Here is a 17,764-nt window from a genome sequence, read left to right on the forward strand (position 1 = left end):
AGACTGCACAGCTTGACTTCTTTACCTGTGCGTCATTTATTTGTGTAATGACATTTCACAGTTGTTCCATCTGTATGTAGAGCTTTACTCTTTAAAACAGATAATTCAAGTCCAACATAACTGAATCAAATGCAGCAGAGCTGAACCACACTCCACAGTCCTGTATTGCAGGTGGCATCATTAGGGCCCTCCAGTGGCAACATGTCCACAGGTCCCTCAGCCCCTATTAAGGGGCTACAGACCTTCTCAAAATTGCTACTAGCTACTCAGAAGGTGCTCACCTGGGATTTGGGGCCAAGCCTCTGTTCCTCCTGAGCTGCTGGATACCTGCTCTGCAGGTGTGCTTGTCCCATGCTGTGCATCTATATTATGTTTATTGAGACGGATTGTAGGTGTCATGTTTTCACATCTCCACACCTTTACAAGAGAACTACAGAGTATACCACTACCTGTCCCTCTTCTTTCCCTGAAATGAAAATTTAGCTCAGGGAATTGAGAAAGACTAGATCCTGTCTAGCCTGGGGCCTTAGCTCTGATACAGGTTTCAGCTCCTTGATATTAGTCACACAGAAACATGAACCTGTGTCTCTTTGGTGTAAGTGACTTCCACGGCTTCCCTGGCTGTTTTGAGGCATCTCTGGTTTTCAGAGATAGAAAAGCCACACACAGGTGCTTGTTTCTGCCATAGGAATCACAGGACAGCACTGTGTGGAAAAGGGCTGTCTGAGTTAGTCAGCTATTTCTGCATGCATCCTTTGCTTTTCCCAGGTTCTATGGGACAATGCAGATAGAATATAAGTATACATACTTGTGATATCACACAGAAATTCTGTGATAGATCCCAAATTTTCCAAAGCCTTAGGTCAGATATTCAATCCTCATGCGTTAATATTGCTATTCAGCTGAAAAATTCAATTTTGAATGCAAGAGATCATGGACAAAAACAAAATAACCAAAAACAAAACAAAACAAAAAAAACCCAACCAGCTAAAACATCCAGAGATGCTGGATTTCCAGAGAAATCCAGGGAAGACTAATTCTCAGTTTTCCAGGTCACCGCTTGCAGTACAGTACTTCCTGGATTACTGTAACTAATGCTGCCTCAGGAGGAAGACAAATGTGTGTGAATCCATCACCACAACCTTCCTACTTAAAGGCTTTAACTGAAGCCTTTAAGTATTGCTAATTCTTTCAGGTTTTCCACAGACTAAAGGAGCTTGGAGCATATGTGACAAAAAGCTTTCCAGCAAATTACAAAGACTTTAAAACAAGGATATCTGAGGCAGTTTGGTTCCTCTCGTGGAGAAGAGCAGTAGCTCAAAGCTTATACAGAAAATGGGGAGATCTCAACACTCTCCAGTGTCAGGATCCCAAAGTTCATTTCATTAAGAGAGTTGGAGCAGGAAACACTGCAGATCCTCTGCTTTTCTCCTTCTCTTTGCCTTTAATACTATGTTGGTCATGATATAGCACAGAAGAGGACTCTGCAGGACATACTTCCTTCTGCGTAGCACAGAAGAGACTGAGCACACAGAAGAAAAGCAAGAGGAACAGGATTGATTTTAGCCTGGGAATGGTGAGGGAACTCCCTCAGGAGCTAGAGCAATCAGGCAGAAATAAGACTAGAAGGAAGGCTGAAGAAGAAATCATGAGAAATAACCTTATTTTCTGGCAATAGGTTTGGAGCCATACACCTCACACAGCCAAGATTAACTCAAGGAGAGATACTACTAAGCACATGGTTCTCTGAGCCACAACATGAATGTATTGAAAAATATGTTTTTCTTTGTATTCCCCTTTTCTATAAGCCAGAATATTTATTTGTGGAATAAACCAAATGTTCACTCTACCGTGAGTGCGAGCTGTATGTTTACAGAGATGCTGCAAACCAGTAACAGTCATGCACTATGAGCAGCAGGTTGGCTTGAACTTGAATGCAGAACAGCTGAGGTGAAAGAACTTCTGGAGTTTATCTGGACCAACCCCTGCCAAAGTCCAAGGCTACATCTATATGACTTACGAGCATCTCCAAGGAGGGAGACTCCACAACCTCTCTAGACAACCTGTGCCAACGCTTGATAATCCTCACAGTAAAAAGGCGCTTCCTGATGTTCAATTGGCACCTCCTGCATTCCAGTTTGTGCCCATTGCCTCTTGTCCTGGCACCACACACCTTTGAAAAGTACTTGGCTCCATCTGTTTGGTACCTTCTCTTCTGAAACATATAGACATTGATTAGGCATCCCTGAGCCTTTTCTTTTCCAGGGAAGACATTCTTAGCTCTAACTTGAGCTGGATATCAGCTGTAAGATATCAGTTGTAAGATAAGATCTCATCAGCCCACAGTGGAGAGAAAAATAACATCCTGGATTGTTTTTTTAAAACCCAGAGATTAGCATAGAAAAAGAGCTCTGCTTTTTGTTTTAGTATAAGGATCTTAAAATACTGTAGTCAACTAGATTATTAGAAGCACAATTCTGATCAGTCTGTACTATGTTGCTGTAGTATCTTAGTACACATTTCTGGACATAACTCTCCCCAAGGGGTAAATACCTCATTTGGACCAACTGAAAGAGCCAACATGAAAAAGAGAGGCTAAACCCAGGATTTGTTCTTTGAGGGGGGGGGGGGGGGGCAGCTAAAGGTGTTTCTCAAAGGTGTCCATTTCCTGGGAAACTGTACAAAGGTGAGAAGGGCATTATGCTCTTTTTGATTGTGAAAAAGTCTTTGGATATTGATGTTACATAAATATTTACAACTACTATTACTAACCAAACCTGTTTCCAGCTCCTCTTCTTCTACAAGCAAAACACAGAATAATAGGAAGAATTCACTTCTGAATAATTGTAAAAGTCTAGCCTGAAATCACTAATGGAAATCACATTTTTATTTCAACAGGAAGAGATGTTATAAAAATAATAATCAAGAAGCATTGGTAATTTTCCAACGGAGATTACAGGATACTGAAGGTTCACCATGACAAGAATGATAACCGCACTATGCTTTTGTTTTCTTTATTTTACCCTTGAATAGGTAACCTTTCATATTTTGGTAGAGTAGACACATCAGTGATCGTGTTTTTGTGATGTTGCAAAATTCCATTTTCTCCTTATCCTTCTGGGAACAAATTCATTCATGTCATTTAACCACAGCTTTATAAAGAACAGAGAGGGGAAAGGCACAGCAGTCTGTGGGGAATGAGAGAGAATAATCCACGCAAGCTTGCTTCTCTGGAAGATCAATTAGCAGTTCAGATAAGCCTCCTCCCACTAGGTATGCTGTATTGGAGACTTTGTGGCAGGACTACACTCATGGGGAAGCTGTTGGGCAAGAGATCAGCACAACTGAAGAAGGAAGTGAATCAGTAAGGTTTGCTGGTACAGATATTGAATCACTTTGAGACCCAGCCCCATGCTTAGGTTTGTTGTGAACCTTGACGTACAGTGGAAGCACTAAGATCTATGAAAGATTACTCTTTTTTTTTTTTTTTTTCCTTCTTCAGGACTACTTCTGAAGTTCTTCCTCCTTTCAGCTCTCATAAGCTATATTAGCAGTCCCAAGGCATGGAGCCATTTATACTTCAGTAGGAATGGGGTGCCCAAATCTCTAGAGATCTTATGAACACCTCACTCACAAACTACAAACACACAGTAGTTTTGAAATGCATGGGATTAATATAATAGACATTTAAAATGAATAGAGGAAACTCTTCTCAAGCTAAGCGTTTTTGTGCAAGAGCAGAGTCAGTAAAAATTCCCAGAGCTGTGACATTTCAAATTAAACCTTAAGTAGATTTAGCACAGCCATTCTCATCCTTGACAGCAGAAACTCTTATTATCCCCTGGACATCTGGCTTTTATGATACTGAAATATTTGCTGAGTTTCGTACCTGGAAGGTGATGCAAAAGAGTATCACACTTTACGTTGTAGAATTGTGATTCACATAGGTTTAAAAACTGTACTTTAGCCTTACTGTGGGCTACCCATTATGAACATTAGTAAAAACTAAATTGCACATCCAACAGTGAAAATAAACAAAACAAAACACAGGAGAACATAGGAAAGCAGAAAAGATTTTGCAGAAAGCTTTTAAGGAATTATCCAATATTTAAAAAAAAAAATTAGTTTTATTTATTTTGCATCATTTTCCCAAATACAACTTGAAATTTCCACTAACTACCTTTCTTACCTCTTGCTGTCTATTGAAAAAGTACACGAGAGAACATTTACCTCTACACAGTTAGCAAAAAGCTGATGACAAAAAGGCTGACAGTCTTAATTTGATCTTCCAGATTACTTTCTTGCGTTTTCTTTTACAATGAATTCCACAACATACTGAAGTTCAGACTGGTGTACTTGGGAAACTATTTTTTTCCATGATATGTTTTCCATAACTTGTCTTCCCAAAGACTGAAATTTTCACTCACTGCATTGCTGGAAGCCCAGGTATGTATATTCCTAATTTGTGGGCATCATGCTCCAACAGCTTATGCTTTCTGCCCACTTTCTTCTCTCTGTGTGACGATCTAGGACCAATGCAGAAGCTTAGGCTCACACAAACGCTTCCTTCTGGTTTACTCCTATGGTCAAGCATTCAAAGTTAGTCATGCTACTTGCTCTTGGATGCAAATACCATAACAGGAATAAGAAAACAAGACAGATATTGGTATATGAATGGCAGCAGGAGTTAGACTCTGTTGGGCCTCTTAAAATGGCATAATTTTTCAACATTTCTGAGAACTTAAGGAAATATTTAAAACTTTTAAGTTCATGATTGACAGAAGTGCCAAATGATCAGGTTTTGCATTACAGTTGTGCTTATAAAAACAAACCTAAACAAGCAAATACAGTATTCATTTATGCCATGTGAAGCTCCTGATAAGAGCATCTTTGCTGATCATGTTGAAGGCACTTAAGTTTGTTTTTTGATTAAAGCAGCTCTTGACTCTTCTTCCTTTTCCAACAAACATGAAAAAGAAGAAAATGCATCTAAATGAACTTTGCATTTAGATGATATCTAATCTACATAATACTTATCGAAGGATGATCCTGCATAAGCTTTGGAATAGAAAAAAAAATAACTGCCTACTATCTTCTCTAATATTAGTGGACCTCTGATGTAGAAATTTCCCTAACAAAACTAAGCATTCGATTTCTATTAGGCACCTCTACAATCTCTGCCTCATTGCTATTCATGTACAAATGATCAGATAGCAAAAATATATTACCACCTTTGGCAAGAACAAACACATAGTGATGGAGATCATCTGTAGTCACTGCCAGCTTGTTTAAAAGAATATTTTTCCACTGAGCCTTTTGGCAACATACAATTTGCTTTGTGTATTAAATTATGCTTCCTTTTCTAGTTGTGGTATTTGCAAAATACCATATATACATTTGGAGGCTACATTAACTTTGTTTGCAAAGAAAAAGACAGTGGGCAGTGCTGGGTGCAGATACCAAAGTTTACCTCTTATTGAGATGGGAATGTAGGTATTATCTCTGAAAAAAAATCTACTTTTGGTTGGTCAAGAGTCTTCTTGGTAATACTACAATTGAGATATTTTGCTGCTATTTTCAATTCAGAATAGAAGCATTTCACACTCAACAAGCAGGTTTACATCCCAGCGTGAACATCAGCGCAGCTCCATTCCCACATTTCTAAGCTGTGATCTCTGGTGTATTGGAATGTGAGAGACACCAAAGGTATGTTCCTCCTCTAAAGTGCTTCCGTAGAATCTGTGTGGGTGTGACAACCACCTGGTCCTCCTGCTTTTGTGTCTTTGTCATTGCAGGTCTCCACATTGTGTAGTCCTGTCATATTCTTTTTGCTGTCATCCATTACATCTTCTGGCAACTCTATGCTCTTCCTGTTGCACTGACAGAAGTCACTGGAGCTCTCCAGTAAGTTGATGCAACATTTGATAATCAGTGCAAGCCAGGCCATCCCAAAGAGGATCCAAAGGGAGATTACATTCTTGTACCAGCTTGGATAGGTGCGGTCTGGGTTCATCCCTACAAAAGAATCATCACAAACATTTTGACATTGGGTGAAGACTGCCTCAAAGAAGGCATTTCATGTAAAGCAGAGAGAAAGGAGATAAATATGGTGTAATATTAGCAATTCCTACCTATGTAGGACTAAGAAATAGTAAGATAAATAATGAAAAAATAAACCCAAAATCAGAGCTGTTTGTAAGTTAAACTGTCCACATTTGTGCAGTTTCTTTTTTTTCACGCATCACTCGCTCAGCTTTACAATATTGTATTAGTATCTAACAGGGGTTTCCTGCAAGCAGAGCCTGGCCTAAGGTGAGGGAAGGGAAACAAAGCAGCCCAAAAACTTATAACTACAGCCAAACCTTAGAATCACAGAATGTCTTAGATTGGAAAGGACATTACAGATCATCCAGTTCCAACTCCCTGCCATGGGCAGGGCTGCCACCCATCAGATTAGGCTGCCCAGGACCCCATCCAACCTGGCTTTGAATAACTCCAGAGATGGGACATCCACAACCCCTCCAGGCAGTCTAAACCTTATCACCTCCTGAGTAAAGAATTTCTTCCTAACATCTTACCTAAATCTCCCCTCTTTTAGTTTAAAGCCTCTCCCTTTTGTCCTGTCGCTATCAGACTGTAAAAAAATTGGGTCCACCTCCTGCTTGTAAGCTTTCTTTAAAGACAGCTTTATATTATGTTATCTGTTCATGTTGTCTGATTGCTCAGTTAAAAAGTCAGTGATCCCTTTGGAGCAGAGTCACATTTTGGTTTGCATTCCCACAGTGTTTAGTACTAAGATGCTTCTATGGGCTAGAATGGTGTCTATAGCAATACTAAAAATAATAGTAAAAAATAAAGTAATGAGCTTAGTCTTACGAAGTGACTGGGCTGCATTTGTAGAGCAGGCTGGGACGATTAAAAACCTCAAGAGAGTTACAAGATACAAACCAGTTGCAGCATTCTCTGCTTGGACTCTTCTCTACTGCTTCTCAGATTTCATTATTTATTTTCTTTACTGAAAAAAGTTTGTAACTCTGTAAGTGAATACCTGCAGCATGACAGATATTATAGGGCACATTATTTTCTGGGGACAGGGTGTGAGGAGGTGACATATGACACAGTGCCTCCGTAAGCCTGGAGCTCACATCCTGTAACTGAGTCCCAGTGAAACTTATACATAGGGCTAGGTTGATAAGGGATGTCCACAGAGGCAGGTTTTGGGTGTTTATCATCTGTGACCAGTTGCATGTACTACTTCTATGCTGTCATTGCCTGCCACGACTGGTGAGTCCCAAACTGCTGTCCTTGAACTGTTAGGGTCTATAAGACTATGGAAGTAGCAACTGGTTAGAGGAACTACATTGTACCCACTGATTCTGCATTTTAATTTTAATTTTATTTTATTTTCAATATAATGGGATTGCAAGGCATTTTGAGATTACTACTAGTAGCTGAAAAATGCTTGGGCTTTACCAACCACTTATGTCTTAACTGCTCTTTGTGCTGGCTTACTATTACAAGGTGAACATGTGTCATAGAGAGTATTATACTCACCTGCAAACAAGCACCTTCCACAAATGCCAGGTTCAAAAGGTATAAAAATTATTACCTTCTAAATAATAAATGAAAATAAGAGAAAATGACTATTTGAGTCTTCCTAGAAGATAATCTGATATATGCAGTCTTGGGGAGGAGAAGTTGAGAAGCAGTTTAGGACCTACAAAGTAAAATACTTCTGATATAAGGGCTTACTGAATGTAAATTAATAGATTTCAGAGTGAGTAGAAGAAGCTACATCAATATTACTAAATAATGTGTTCTATAGCCAGTTTTATAACTCCAAATTGAAGTGCTGTTTTCTGGCTTATATTTCACCAAAGACAGGGCAGCTGTGTCAAAAGGGGACAATGGGCATTACTGCCAAGATGTGATACTCCCCAAATTGTACCTGATCCAGACAGTGCCAGGGATCACACTAATTGGGGAGACAGTGTGGAAGTCACAAAATAAAGCGTGAATGCATGCCCTGGCTTTACTTAGTTTTATACTGAGTCATAAATCACAAACACAAGATTGTGAGGCCAAAGTTGTCTGGTCTTTACATACCACAGGTCACTGGCATGTATTCACTTATTCCTATATGAACCAATGTATTTATGGTAGTACAAAGGTACGCATAGGTAAAGCACATCTGGAAGTGAGAGAGTGTACCAAAGAGGAGCCTCAAAATCAACCAGAAACAGAGTGAAATTTGCTGTAGCAGAGTTCAGAAACATCTATAGAATGTTGAAGTGGCTAGCTTTTGTTAAGCTCCATTTGGATACCCTTGCCCAAGCTAACATGATTAAAGCTAGTTTAAGTGTGTCTATACAAGCTCTAGTCAGGACTTTCATAGAATCATAGAATCATAGAATCACTAAGGTTGGAAAAGACCTAAAAGATCACCCAGTCCAACCGTTCACCTATTCCCAATAGCTCCTACTAAACCATGTCCCTCAACACAACATCCAGCCTTTCCTTGAACACCCCCAGGGTCGGTGATTCTACCACCTCCCTGGGCAGTCCATTCCAGTGCCTGACCACCCTTTCTGAAAAGTAATACTTCCTCATGTCCAGCCTGAATCTCCTCTGCCGTAGCTTGAAACCATTCCCCCTGGTCCTATCACTGATGACACGAGAGAAGAGGCCGACCCCCAGCTCACTACAACCTCCCTTCAGGAAGTTATAGAGAGCAATAAGGTCTCCCCTGAGCCTCCTCTTCTCCAGGCTGAACATTCCCAGCTCCTTCAGCCTCTCCTCATATGGCCTGTGTTCCAGACCCCTCACCAGCTTTGTTGCCCTTCTTTGAACACGTTCCAGGGCCTCAATATCTTTCTTGCAGTGAGGGGCCCAAAACTGGACACAGTACTCGAGGTGCGGCCTCACGAGTGCTGAATATAGGGGAATTTGATGCATTACAGACCAGCTAACCACCTTTAAGCTGTTCAAGCATCAAGCAAGCACTACAAAGAAATGAAAATAAAGAATCATTATTAAGATATTTTAGTCTGTCTTTCAGGCATTCAAGGGTGCATGTGTTTCTAGAATCAATTTATAGTTAATGTCTTTATCAAAAAGGTGTGTCCTGTGTTTCAGCAAATTCATTAGGCATAGGTCCAAACCCATTTCCTCTGACAAAATGTTTTGGCAACCAAAACTAGATGGTGCTTGGTGCCTGGTAGTCTATGCCTAAGTGACTAAAGTTGCTTCTAGAAAGTTTTATCTGGGGTTTCAACTGAGAAATGCTCACTGTCTGTTAATGGTAATGCAGAGTAGCATCTTTAAAACTAAACATTGCTAGTGCAGTGGCATGCACGAAGTGATCAGTGACTGCTGTGATTAAAAACAGCACTCCAGTCTAGTGTCGCACTCATTCAACAGATAGATCACCTGAATGCTGAAAGGTTACTCATTGACACGGAAATGATTGCTTTGTTCTTCCACACATGGCATTCCTATCACAGAAATAGTGCCTTCTCCAATCTGTACAACACCTACTACAACAGATTTGTCATCATACCTGTGGATTGCTGGTGGTGTAAGACTGCCAAGGTGAGAACTTGATATGCTGCACTTTTGGCTTTGATGCTGAGTAGGTAAAAGCAATTACATTAGAACTACTCACCAATCACGTAGTCTCCAAATCCTATAGTACTGAGAGTAATGAAGGAATAGTAGAAACTCTCTTCATAAGTCCATCCTTCTTTGTCAGAGAACAACAAGGGAGGTAGCAGGAGGAACAATAACAACCCCATTACTAGCGCACAGGTCTTCATCAGCAGGGCAGCTTTTATCTAGTAAAATGAAACAACATCAACACAAAGAATTGCAGGGAAGATGTCATGGAAAGTAAAGCTCATTTTCTAGTTGAAGGTGATATCAAGCTCCACAAGAACACAAATACTCACAGCATTACACTAAAATAAACAGTGTGGCTCTCTCAGTCAACACAAATTGGCCATGCTTTTATTGAGTCCAAAAATCATACCATTTTAGAGCTGATTTCACAAATGCTCCCATATAACTTAAATAAGTAATTCCAACCATGACTGATAATCAAACTAGCTATCCTAGGATTGTTAATAGTTCTAAGGCTCTGGCAATTCTCTTGCTGGAAGGGAAGCCATTAATTACAGAAGTTCCATCAGCTAATAAATTACCTTATCTGACACCTCATGGGACTGTCATAACCGAATTTATGCATTTCCCGTTACTCCTGAGCATTATTGCATTTTTGGCCAAGAAGGTACATCCTTGTCAGTCAGAGGATCAAAAATACCAAGTGTTCTTTCTCTCCCCAACCTTAAGAGTGCAATGTGCCTAGCCCCATTGCTTACCTTCCAGTGAAACATCTCCTCTAGGTGATGGGCACTACGCTGAACCCCTAACAACATCAGCTGTCCAATTTCATTCATGAGGACAAGGTTCAAGGGGATCCCAAAGAGTGCAAATAAGATGCAGAAAATTCGACCAGCTGCAGTGCTGGGGCTTAGGTTCCCATAGCCTAGATAGGGAGGAATGAGGAGTTAAATCTGAAACATTCTCCTTGCTTGCTCCCCTCCTCTAGAAAATGAACCTCAACTTCTACTAAAGTTAGAGAAGGTTACTGTTCCAAAAAGAATTTTTTTTTTTTTGTTTTTATAAATAACTGTAAACTACATCTATTGTTTGTCACATCCTATTGTAGGTTGGAAAATAACATTTCTTCCCCTGCCAACTTTACTTAGTTCCTTTCCCATTTACCAGTGAATTTCCTCTTCCCTACCAACTGCTCTGGCTAGGATTTGACGTAAATGCAAAACATCCGTTTAGTTCAATTTTTGTAATCATTGTTGGCATCAAGTTTGCTGGTAAGTGATCCTGCATCGTTGTCAGAAGGTCTCTGAATCAAAACAATAGTGTTTTTAGTAATATTACCTTTGTCCCACTGGACTAGTGAACATACTGCTGCCTCCTTGCCTATACTTCTCTTCTGTGCCACAAACATCAAGTGCTCCTTATTGTCAAGTTGTTTGCCACGATTCAACAAATTTTAAAAAATTATATTTAGCCCAAGTAAAATTCTTCAGTTTCAAACAAAGAAGAAAGAAGTACATTTGAAAGTTTGCTGCCCCCCCCCTTCCCCCCCTTTTTTTTTTTTTAAAGTGTCAATTGGTCTAAAAAAGATGCTGCCCACCAAGCAGAGCCTTGTTTGTATCATGGTTCAGATCATCATATTTTCATCAGCACTGCTGCAACATTAAATTTTTCTCCATACTTGATTTTTAAAATATCCCATAAACTTGCAAACCTACACTTAACGTAACTTCAAGTGGTTTATGTGACAAGAAAATCAAATCTAACTTCAGTTTCTTTCAGAGAGCGTTTCTAATACACAGAAAGGACTAGCATGTGATGCAAACTTTGACACTGATTTAGCTACTTAGAGACCTATAACCTTCACTAGATTACAAAATCCCTGTTGCTCATTAGTTATTTGTGCATCTCTATACACAAGGCCAAACTTCTATATTTGCCATGAATACATCCTCCCAGCCATACACAGCTTTTTAGCTTGGTACAAACCTGGAGGTGCTCCCTGCAGTAACACATTGCTACTGTGCTTGTAAGTGGTGCAACCCTGGGATAAAAGAAGAGAGAAGTCTAGTGGCTGGGCTCCCCACAGGAAAGAAGCAGGTCCTACAAACATCCACTGTTGGAAGCATGGGCTTCCCATTTTTTCACAAATCTCCACCCCATGCTGACTGTAGTAAATCACCAACCAGCTACGTATAATGACACACTATCAAGAACAGATGACATTATGCACCAAGCTCTGTGCTAACAAAACCCTCCCACTAGAGATGACTCCACAAACAGTTAATTATGCACATACACTAAATAAACAAAACCAAACCAGAAAAGAGGTCTGGCAGTAAACTGTCTTACAGTAAATATTTTCACCTCCTTCCTACTTCCACAAACTATTTTTTTTTTTTTCTCCTCCAATCTGGATGGCTTCAGCTCTAATATTTATAGGCTTGAATGATTTATGGGACTTGGGTTTAAACATACATCTTAACACATAATGCATTTCCAAAGCAATGGCTCCAACAGTCTATGCTTGGGAAGGTACAGAGCCCCTGGAAAGAATGGGATGCTGTTACATAAATAACGGTTGTTTTGAAATACAGTCTAACAAAGGGGCTAAATTAAGACTGTAGAGCAGCCTTAACTCCAATACAGTGTTCTTCACTTACGAGCAACTCTATAAGCTTATGGACTTTTTCCCTCCGCTATATGTAATTACTGAGTCACGTCTGCTGGCTTTCACCATTTCTAGACTGCCAGGTGTCATAAACAAGAGACATGCAGGCAAATAAATCTGTTACATGTTACCATGCAAGTGAATTTGAGCAATGTGTGTGATTTGACTGTGCCACATCTCAGTGGATTGGTTCCAATTTTTCCTCTTTCATGCTATTTAAGGTGATTTTCAGATGCACCCAGAGCCAGGGTACAGAGCTGGGATACATTTACTGTAAGGCTGAATACAAGCCACATACACTATGTGTATGTGGACATTCCACAGGTTTAGATTCTTTTTCTGTTTTCCCTTCCATATCAACTTAAGAAAAGCTATATAAAGGCTAGGAAAGTTTTATTTGTTTGTTTGTTTTTAACCATAGCTTTCCAGGCTTTCTAATCTCTGTAGAAGGGGAGAAAAAACATCAGGAAAAAAGAATGATGCCTGTCATGTCACTCAGTGAAGCACAGCCACCTTCAGGATTTTAGAGATCCCCCACCGTGTTGCTGAATGGACAGCACCTCAAGTTAGGCTGTACATTCAATTTAATTTAGAACAGCACATTCAATGACATACAAAAGTCCAATGTGTACTGAGAAGTCTAGCACAACACCAGACCTGCTTTGCATACGATTTACCTGGCACCCTCGGGCTCAGTGGCTCAAGACAAATTCTAAAAGATTTGGTAACTGTTGTAAATATATATATAAAAAAATGCCACATTCCATGAGCTTTTCATACAGGATATAGGGTTTGATTGAACAGTGCATGAAATTTTAGACTCTGCAAAATATATCTGGCAAATGATCAAACCTTGCCTTTGGCCTAGAAAAATAGGTATTCATATCATCGTATATACTGTATATTCTTACAACTCAAGTCATCTGATGATTCTGTATGAATCTCTGTTCTTAGACACCTCACAAAGAAATGGGTAAATGAGAATTACTGTAAATTGAATGAAGGTAATTATAATACTGTAGGGCATACATCAGAAGATCTGCATCAACTTCAGAGATGAAAACAAACAACAATATCAACAGTGTCACATTCCTCACAAACTAAGATCTCACCTGGTACGTGCCTGCCCCAAGGGATATACTGAGATGCTCAAAAACTACAAAGGTCAAAGTACAAGTACTTTTTCATCAAAGTAGCTGAATTATCCTGCATAGGTGTGCTCATTTTGAAATAAAGTCCAACTTACAGTCCTTAGAAGATGCAAAATGAGTGATTTCATTTCTAAATGGTCCACATTCACATATGTGCTTCTATTACACAGCTTCAGTAAACCCAGCTTAGTTTCCCTCTACATTTCTGTATGTAGAATCATAGAATGACTTGGGTTGGAAGAGACCTCAAGGATCATCAAGTTCCAACCTCCCTGTTACAGGCAGGACCACAAACCTCCAGATCTGGTACTAGACCAGGTTGCCCAGGAGTCCATTCAACCTGGCCTTGAATACCTGTAGGGATAGGGCATCTTCCATCTTTCTGGGCAACCTGTTCCAGCATCTCATCACTCTCTCAGTAAAAAACTTCTCCCTGGTGATCTAAACTTAATCTCCCTTCCTTTAGTTTAAAACCTCTCCCCCTTGCCCTATCACTATCTGTGTAAAAAGTTTATTTCCCTCATGTTTATGAACTCCTTTTAGATATTGGAAGGTCACAATGAGGTATTCCCACAGCTTTCTTTTTTCCAGGCTGAACATGCCCAGCTCCTTCAGCCTATCTTCATAGGAGAGATACTGCAGCCCCAGTCTGGACCCTCTCCAAAAGCTCCACAACCTTACTGTGTTGGGAGCCCCAGACTTGGACACAGTATTCCAAGTGCATCCCCAGGAGGGCAGAATAGAGGGAGATAATCACCTCCCTTGCCATGCTGGCCATCTCTCTCCTGATGGAACTCAGGATACCATTGGCCTTCCACACACACACTGCTGGCAACCCAAACCCCTACTTTCAAGGAGTTCTTCTCCCTGTTTGTACACATATCTGGGATTAGCTTGACCCAAGTGCAAAACCTTTTGGTGCTCAAAAGGCCTCACCTTTTGAGTTTATTAAGGCCCCTCCAGACAGCATACCTTTATTCTGCTATATCAACTGCACTGCTCAGCTTGCTGTTATCAAACAAATGTGACAAGGGTGCACTCAATCCCATCATCTATGTCTTTGACAAAGATGCTACAGAGTACCAGATTCAACATGGACTCCGTTACCATCCTTCACCTGGACATAGAGCCATTGACCACAACGCTCTGGCTGTGACCTTCCCATCAATTCCTTATCTGCCAAATAGCCCACCCTTCAAAACCATCTCTCTGATTTAGAGATAAGAATGTGGTGGGAGCCCATGTAAAAGGCTCTGCAGAAGTCCAGGTAGATGACATCAGCTGGCTTTCTGTAATCCACCAATGCAGTCACACCCTCATAGAAGGCCACCAGATTGGTCAGGTACAGCCTTTCCTTAGTGAAGCTGTGCTGGCTGTCATGGATCACCCACTCATCCCTTATATGCCTTAACATGTCTTCCAGAAGGATCTGTTCCATGATCTTCCCAGACACAAAAGTAAGGCTCACTGGCCTGCAGTACCCTGGATCCTTCTCCCTCCCTTACCTGTAAACGGGAGTGATATTTCTCTTTTTCCAGTCCATAAGGACTTTGCCTGACAGACACAACTTTTCAAATATGACAGACAGCAGTTCAGCTACTACATCAGCCTTAGGACCCTGGGATGCATGCCATCCAGCCCTGTGGACTTGTACACATTCATCTCATAAGGGATTCAGAGGCTCCGAAGACTTGTTAAGAGGAGGGTAGTGAGGTGTGATTAATAGAGAATTAGTAAAAATCTCTCTTCACTCCCATAACAGCTTTCCAACAACAGTGCCCCAGTTTGGCCAATGCAACTGCTACTTCCTGCTACTGACAATGGGTGGCTTGTTTGGACCCGGTTCTCACTGCTCAGCCACAAAATAGTATCTTAAGAAAAAAGCACTTAGAATGGGGGGAGGGAAGGGAGGGAGTAAAAGCATCCTCTGTGAGTTGAAAGACATCTGCAAACTCACCAAATTGCAGTTGAGGGAAAATACAGAAATACATTTTCATAAAAACTGCCAGCAGAAGGGTCACTTCTCCAACCACTAACTTTATCAGAAGTTTGAGCATTCAAATATTTTTTGGGAGATTCTGGAGCATCCCAGGGTTAAAGGATGTTCTTGTGGGAACAGGGAAGGGCTCTCTGTCTCGCCTGTTGGTGGTATTTTGCCTTGGATACTCAAGCATTCAGAAAAGCCTGGGAGCTAGGTACCATGCCTTACAACAAACGTCTGATCCACAAGCCTGCTGGGCCAGCGAGGGACACCACTGCTACAATTACACTACTTCACATTACACATTCAATTGCCCAGAGAAAGATGTTTCAGTTGGCAGTTAGGAAGATCTCCAGATACAAGAAGAAACTTCACACTGCTCTGCTACACTCAGTGAGTGCTCAAACCAATGAGCTCTCAGCAAGAAGTACTCTGCCAGCTCCTCCTCTAACACCTCTCTGAAGATATAAACATTTCCGCGTGCCTCTTAGAAATGACTTGAATGCTTTCATTCAGGCTAAATGAAAGTTTTATTCATGACAAATTCATGTGTTGCATTGAGGGGAAAAAAAGATCTAAATTCAGTATAGGTAGACAAAATGGCAGTGGTGGCCTAGAATCTCTGGAACTGCATCTAATACGGAGGACCTCATTTAGATTCCAGTATTTAGTAGGTATCGAGGAGATGCCCCTCACTATTCAGTTTTGTCTCCATGGAGTTACAGGCAACAGAAACATTTGGTTGCACACTACTTGAGTCTGTGACTTAAACCCTCTCTGGAAGATCAGGATGAGTACTGGAGCCTTCTTTTACGCTAGTGCAGTATACTAGTGCATACTGGAGGCTGTGTAATGTACTCAGTTTCAACAGAACATGATGGCATGTGGCTGGGAAGCAGACTAAATATGCTCCTCTGAATTTAGGCAAGAGCTCAGAGAACATTGGAAGGAACATCATCTCCATAATCCCTTGGTGATGTCCCACAGACTGTTGTGTCCTACTTGGACAAACCTGTACAGCAGCTCTACTGGATGTCACAGGGCAGGGAAAAGATCAATGCATTGAAGGTGCAGTGTTCTTGAGCAGAGAATGTCCCTGAAGAAACCAGAGGATCAAAACGTGAAAGTGACCCTAGCCTATTATTCCAATTTTAAATACTTTGAGACATTGAGATGTTTTAACTGGATTTCCCAGAGGATCACAATGGACAGAAACCAGTGCACTGGAGCTCCATCACGTACTGGTCAGCACTACAGTGGATTAAAGTTTTAGAGACAAAGTCTTGTTGGTCTAAAACCCTACACTGCTAGGAGCGCAAAGACTTTCCAGCCCTGGTCTGGCTGTTTTTCCTCCATAGGAATAATTTGCACCGAAGTACTAATTATCCTCAAAAGTATATGAAACACCACCTGCCACCTGACACTCATCAACTTCTACTTGCATCTTTGAAGGGTTGCTGCTAAGAGCTAATACTTTTTTTTTTTTTTTTTTTTTTTTTTGTACTGAGAGACAGAGTCCTTGCTTTTACTGCTTTATTTCATGCTTAAATTCATACAAATGAATACTTGCTTTGCTATCAGGAAATAGGGACAGCACTAGGTAACAGCATCCACACATCTAAGATACTTGGATACTTGGGCTGTGAGAGAAAAATATTCTTCCTTCTTTTAAGCAAGCACAAACAACCTCAATCTTAAGTCCTTTCCCTTCCATCTATCAACAACAACAAAAAAACTCACCACCCTGTAGTGTTTAACTTTAATCTTGTGCCTCACTCTGAACTTGCTTCGACCTCTGTGCACTGGTAGTCCAAGATAACTAGGAAGAGAGCAAACAGAGGATAAGGATGTTTGAGGGATAAAACCAACAGAAAATTAGCTTCTTCCTTAATCACTTCCACTGTTACTCTCAAGATTATTCTTCAGGATAAAGAGAAAAATCTCCTATTGAAAATGAGATAACAAACGGTACTTGGGATGATATAACATGTAAATACAGTAATGAAGGAGGCAATGAAGAATATCAAAACAGTGAGGAGAAGGAACTGACAGAAGGCCAGGACTGTCAATCTCATGTGATGAAAAACTACAATCATAGAATGGCTTAAGTTACAGGAGCCCTTAAATATTATCTATTTCCAACTCCCTATCATGGGCAGAGTTGCCAGTTAATTGCACTTCCATTCAATTTATGAGATTGACCAATAATTACCTGGACTTAGAGCCCTCCTTTAAACAACAACTTTTGGTACACACATCCCTTCTTTGAATCTTCAGAATTAGAGTACCAAGCACGTCCATCCTGCAAGTTACAATCTTGCATTTTCTAAGCAAAATTTATAGGCA

The 17,764-nt window shown here is 40.5% G+C and overlaps 1 protein-coding gene across 1 annotated transcript in view; it reads right to left on the bottom strand.

Moving 5' to 3' along the window:
- Positions 1–2,913: 2,913 nt before the first annotated feature.
- The window catches only part of KCNK17 (potassium two pore domain channel subfamily K member 17), a 29,055-nt gene continuing 14,204 nt past the window's right edge, over positions 2,914–17,764 (bottom strand). Inside the window, 3 exon segments of the mRNA XM_042885890.1 lie at positions 2,914–6,015; positions 9,665–9,833; positions 10,377–10,543. Of these exon segments, the coding sequence (XP_042741824.1) occupies positions 5,720–6,015; positions 9,665–9,833; positions 10,377–10,543 (632 nt within the window). The 3' untranslated portion in view covers positions 2,914–5,719.

The sequence above is a fragment of the Lagopus leucura genome, unplaced genomic scaffold (genome assembly GCF_019238085.1).
Source record: "Lagopus leucura isolate 7727_CA_CO unplaced genomic scaffold, USGS_WTPT01 Super-Scaffold_73, whole genome shotgun sequence".
Classification (NCBI taxonomy): domain Eukaryota; kingdom Metazoa; phylum Chordata; class Aves; order Galliformes; family Phasianidae; genus Lagopus; species Lagopus leucura.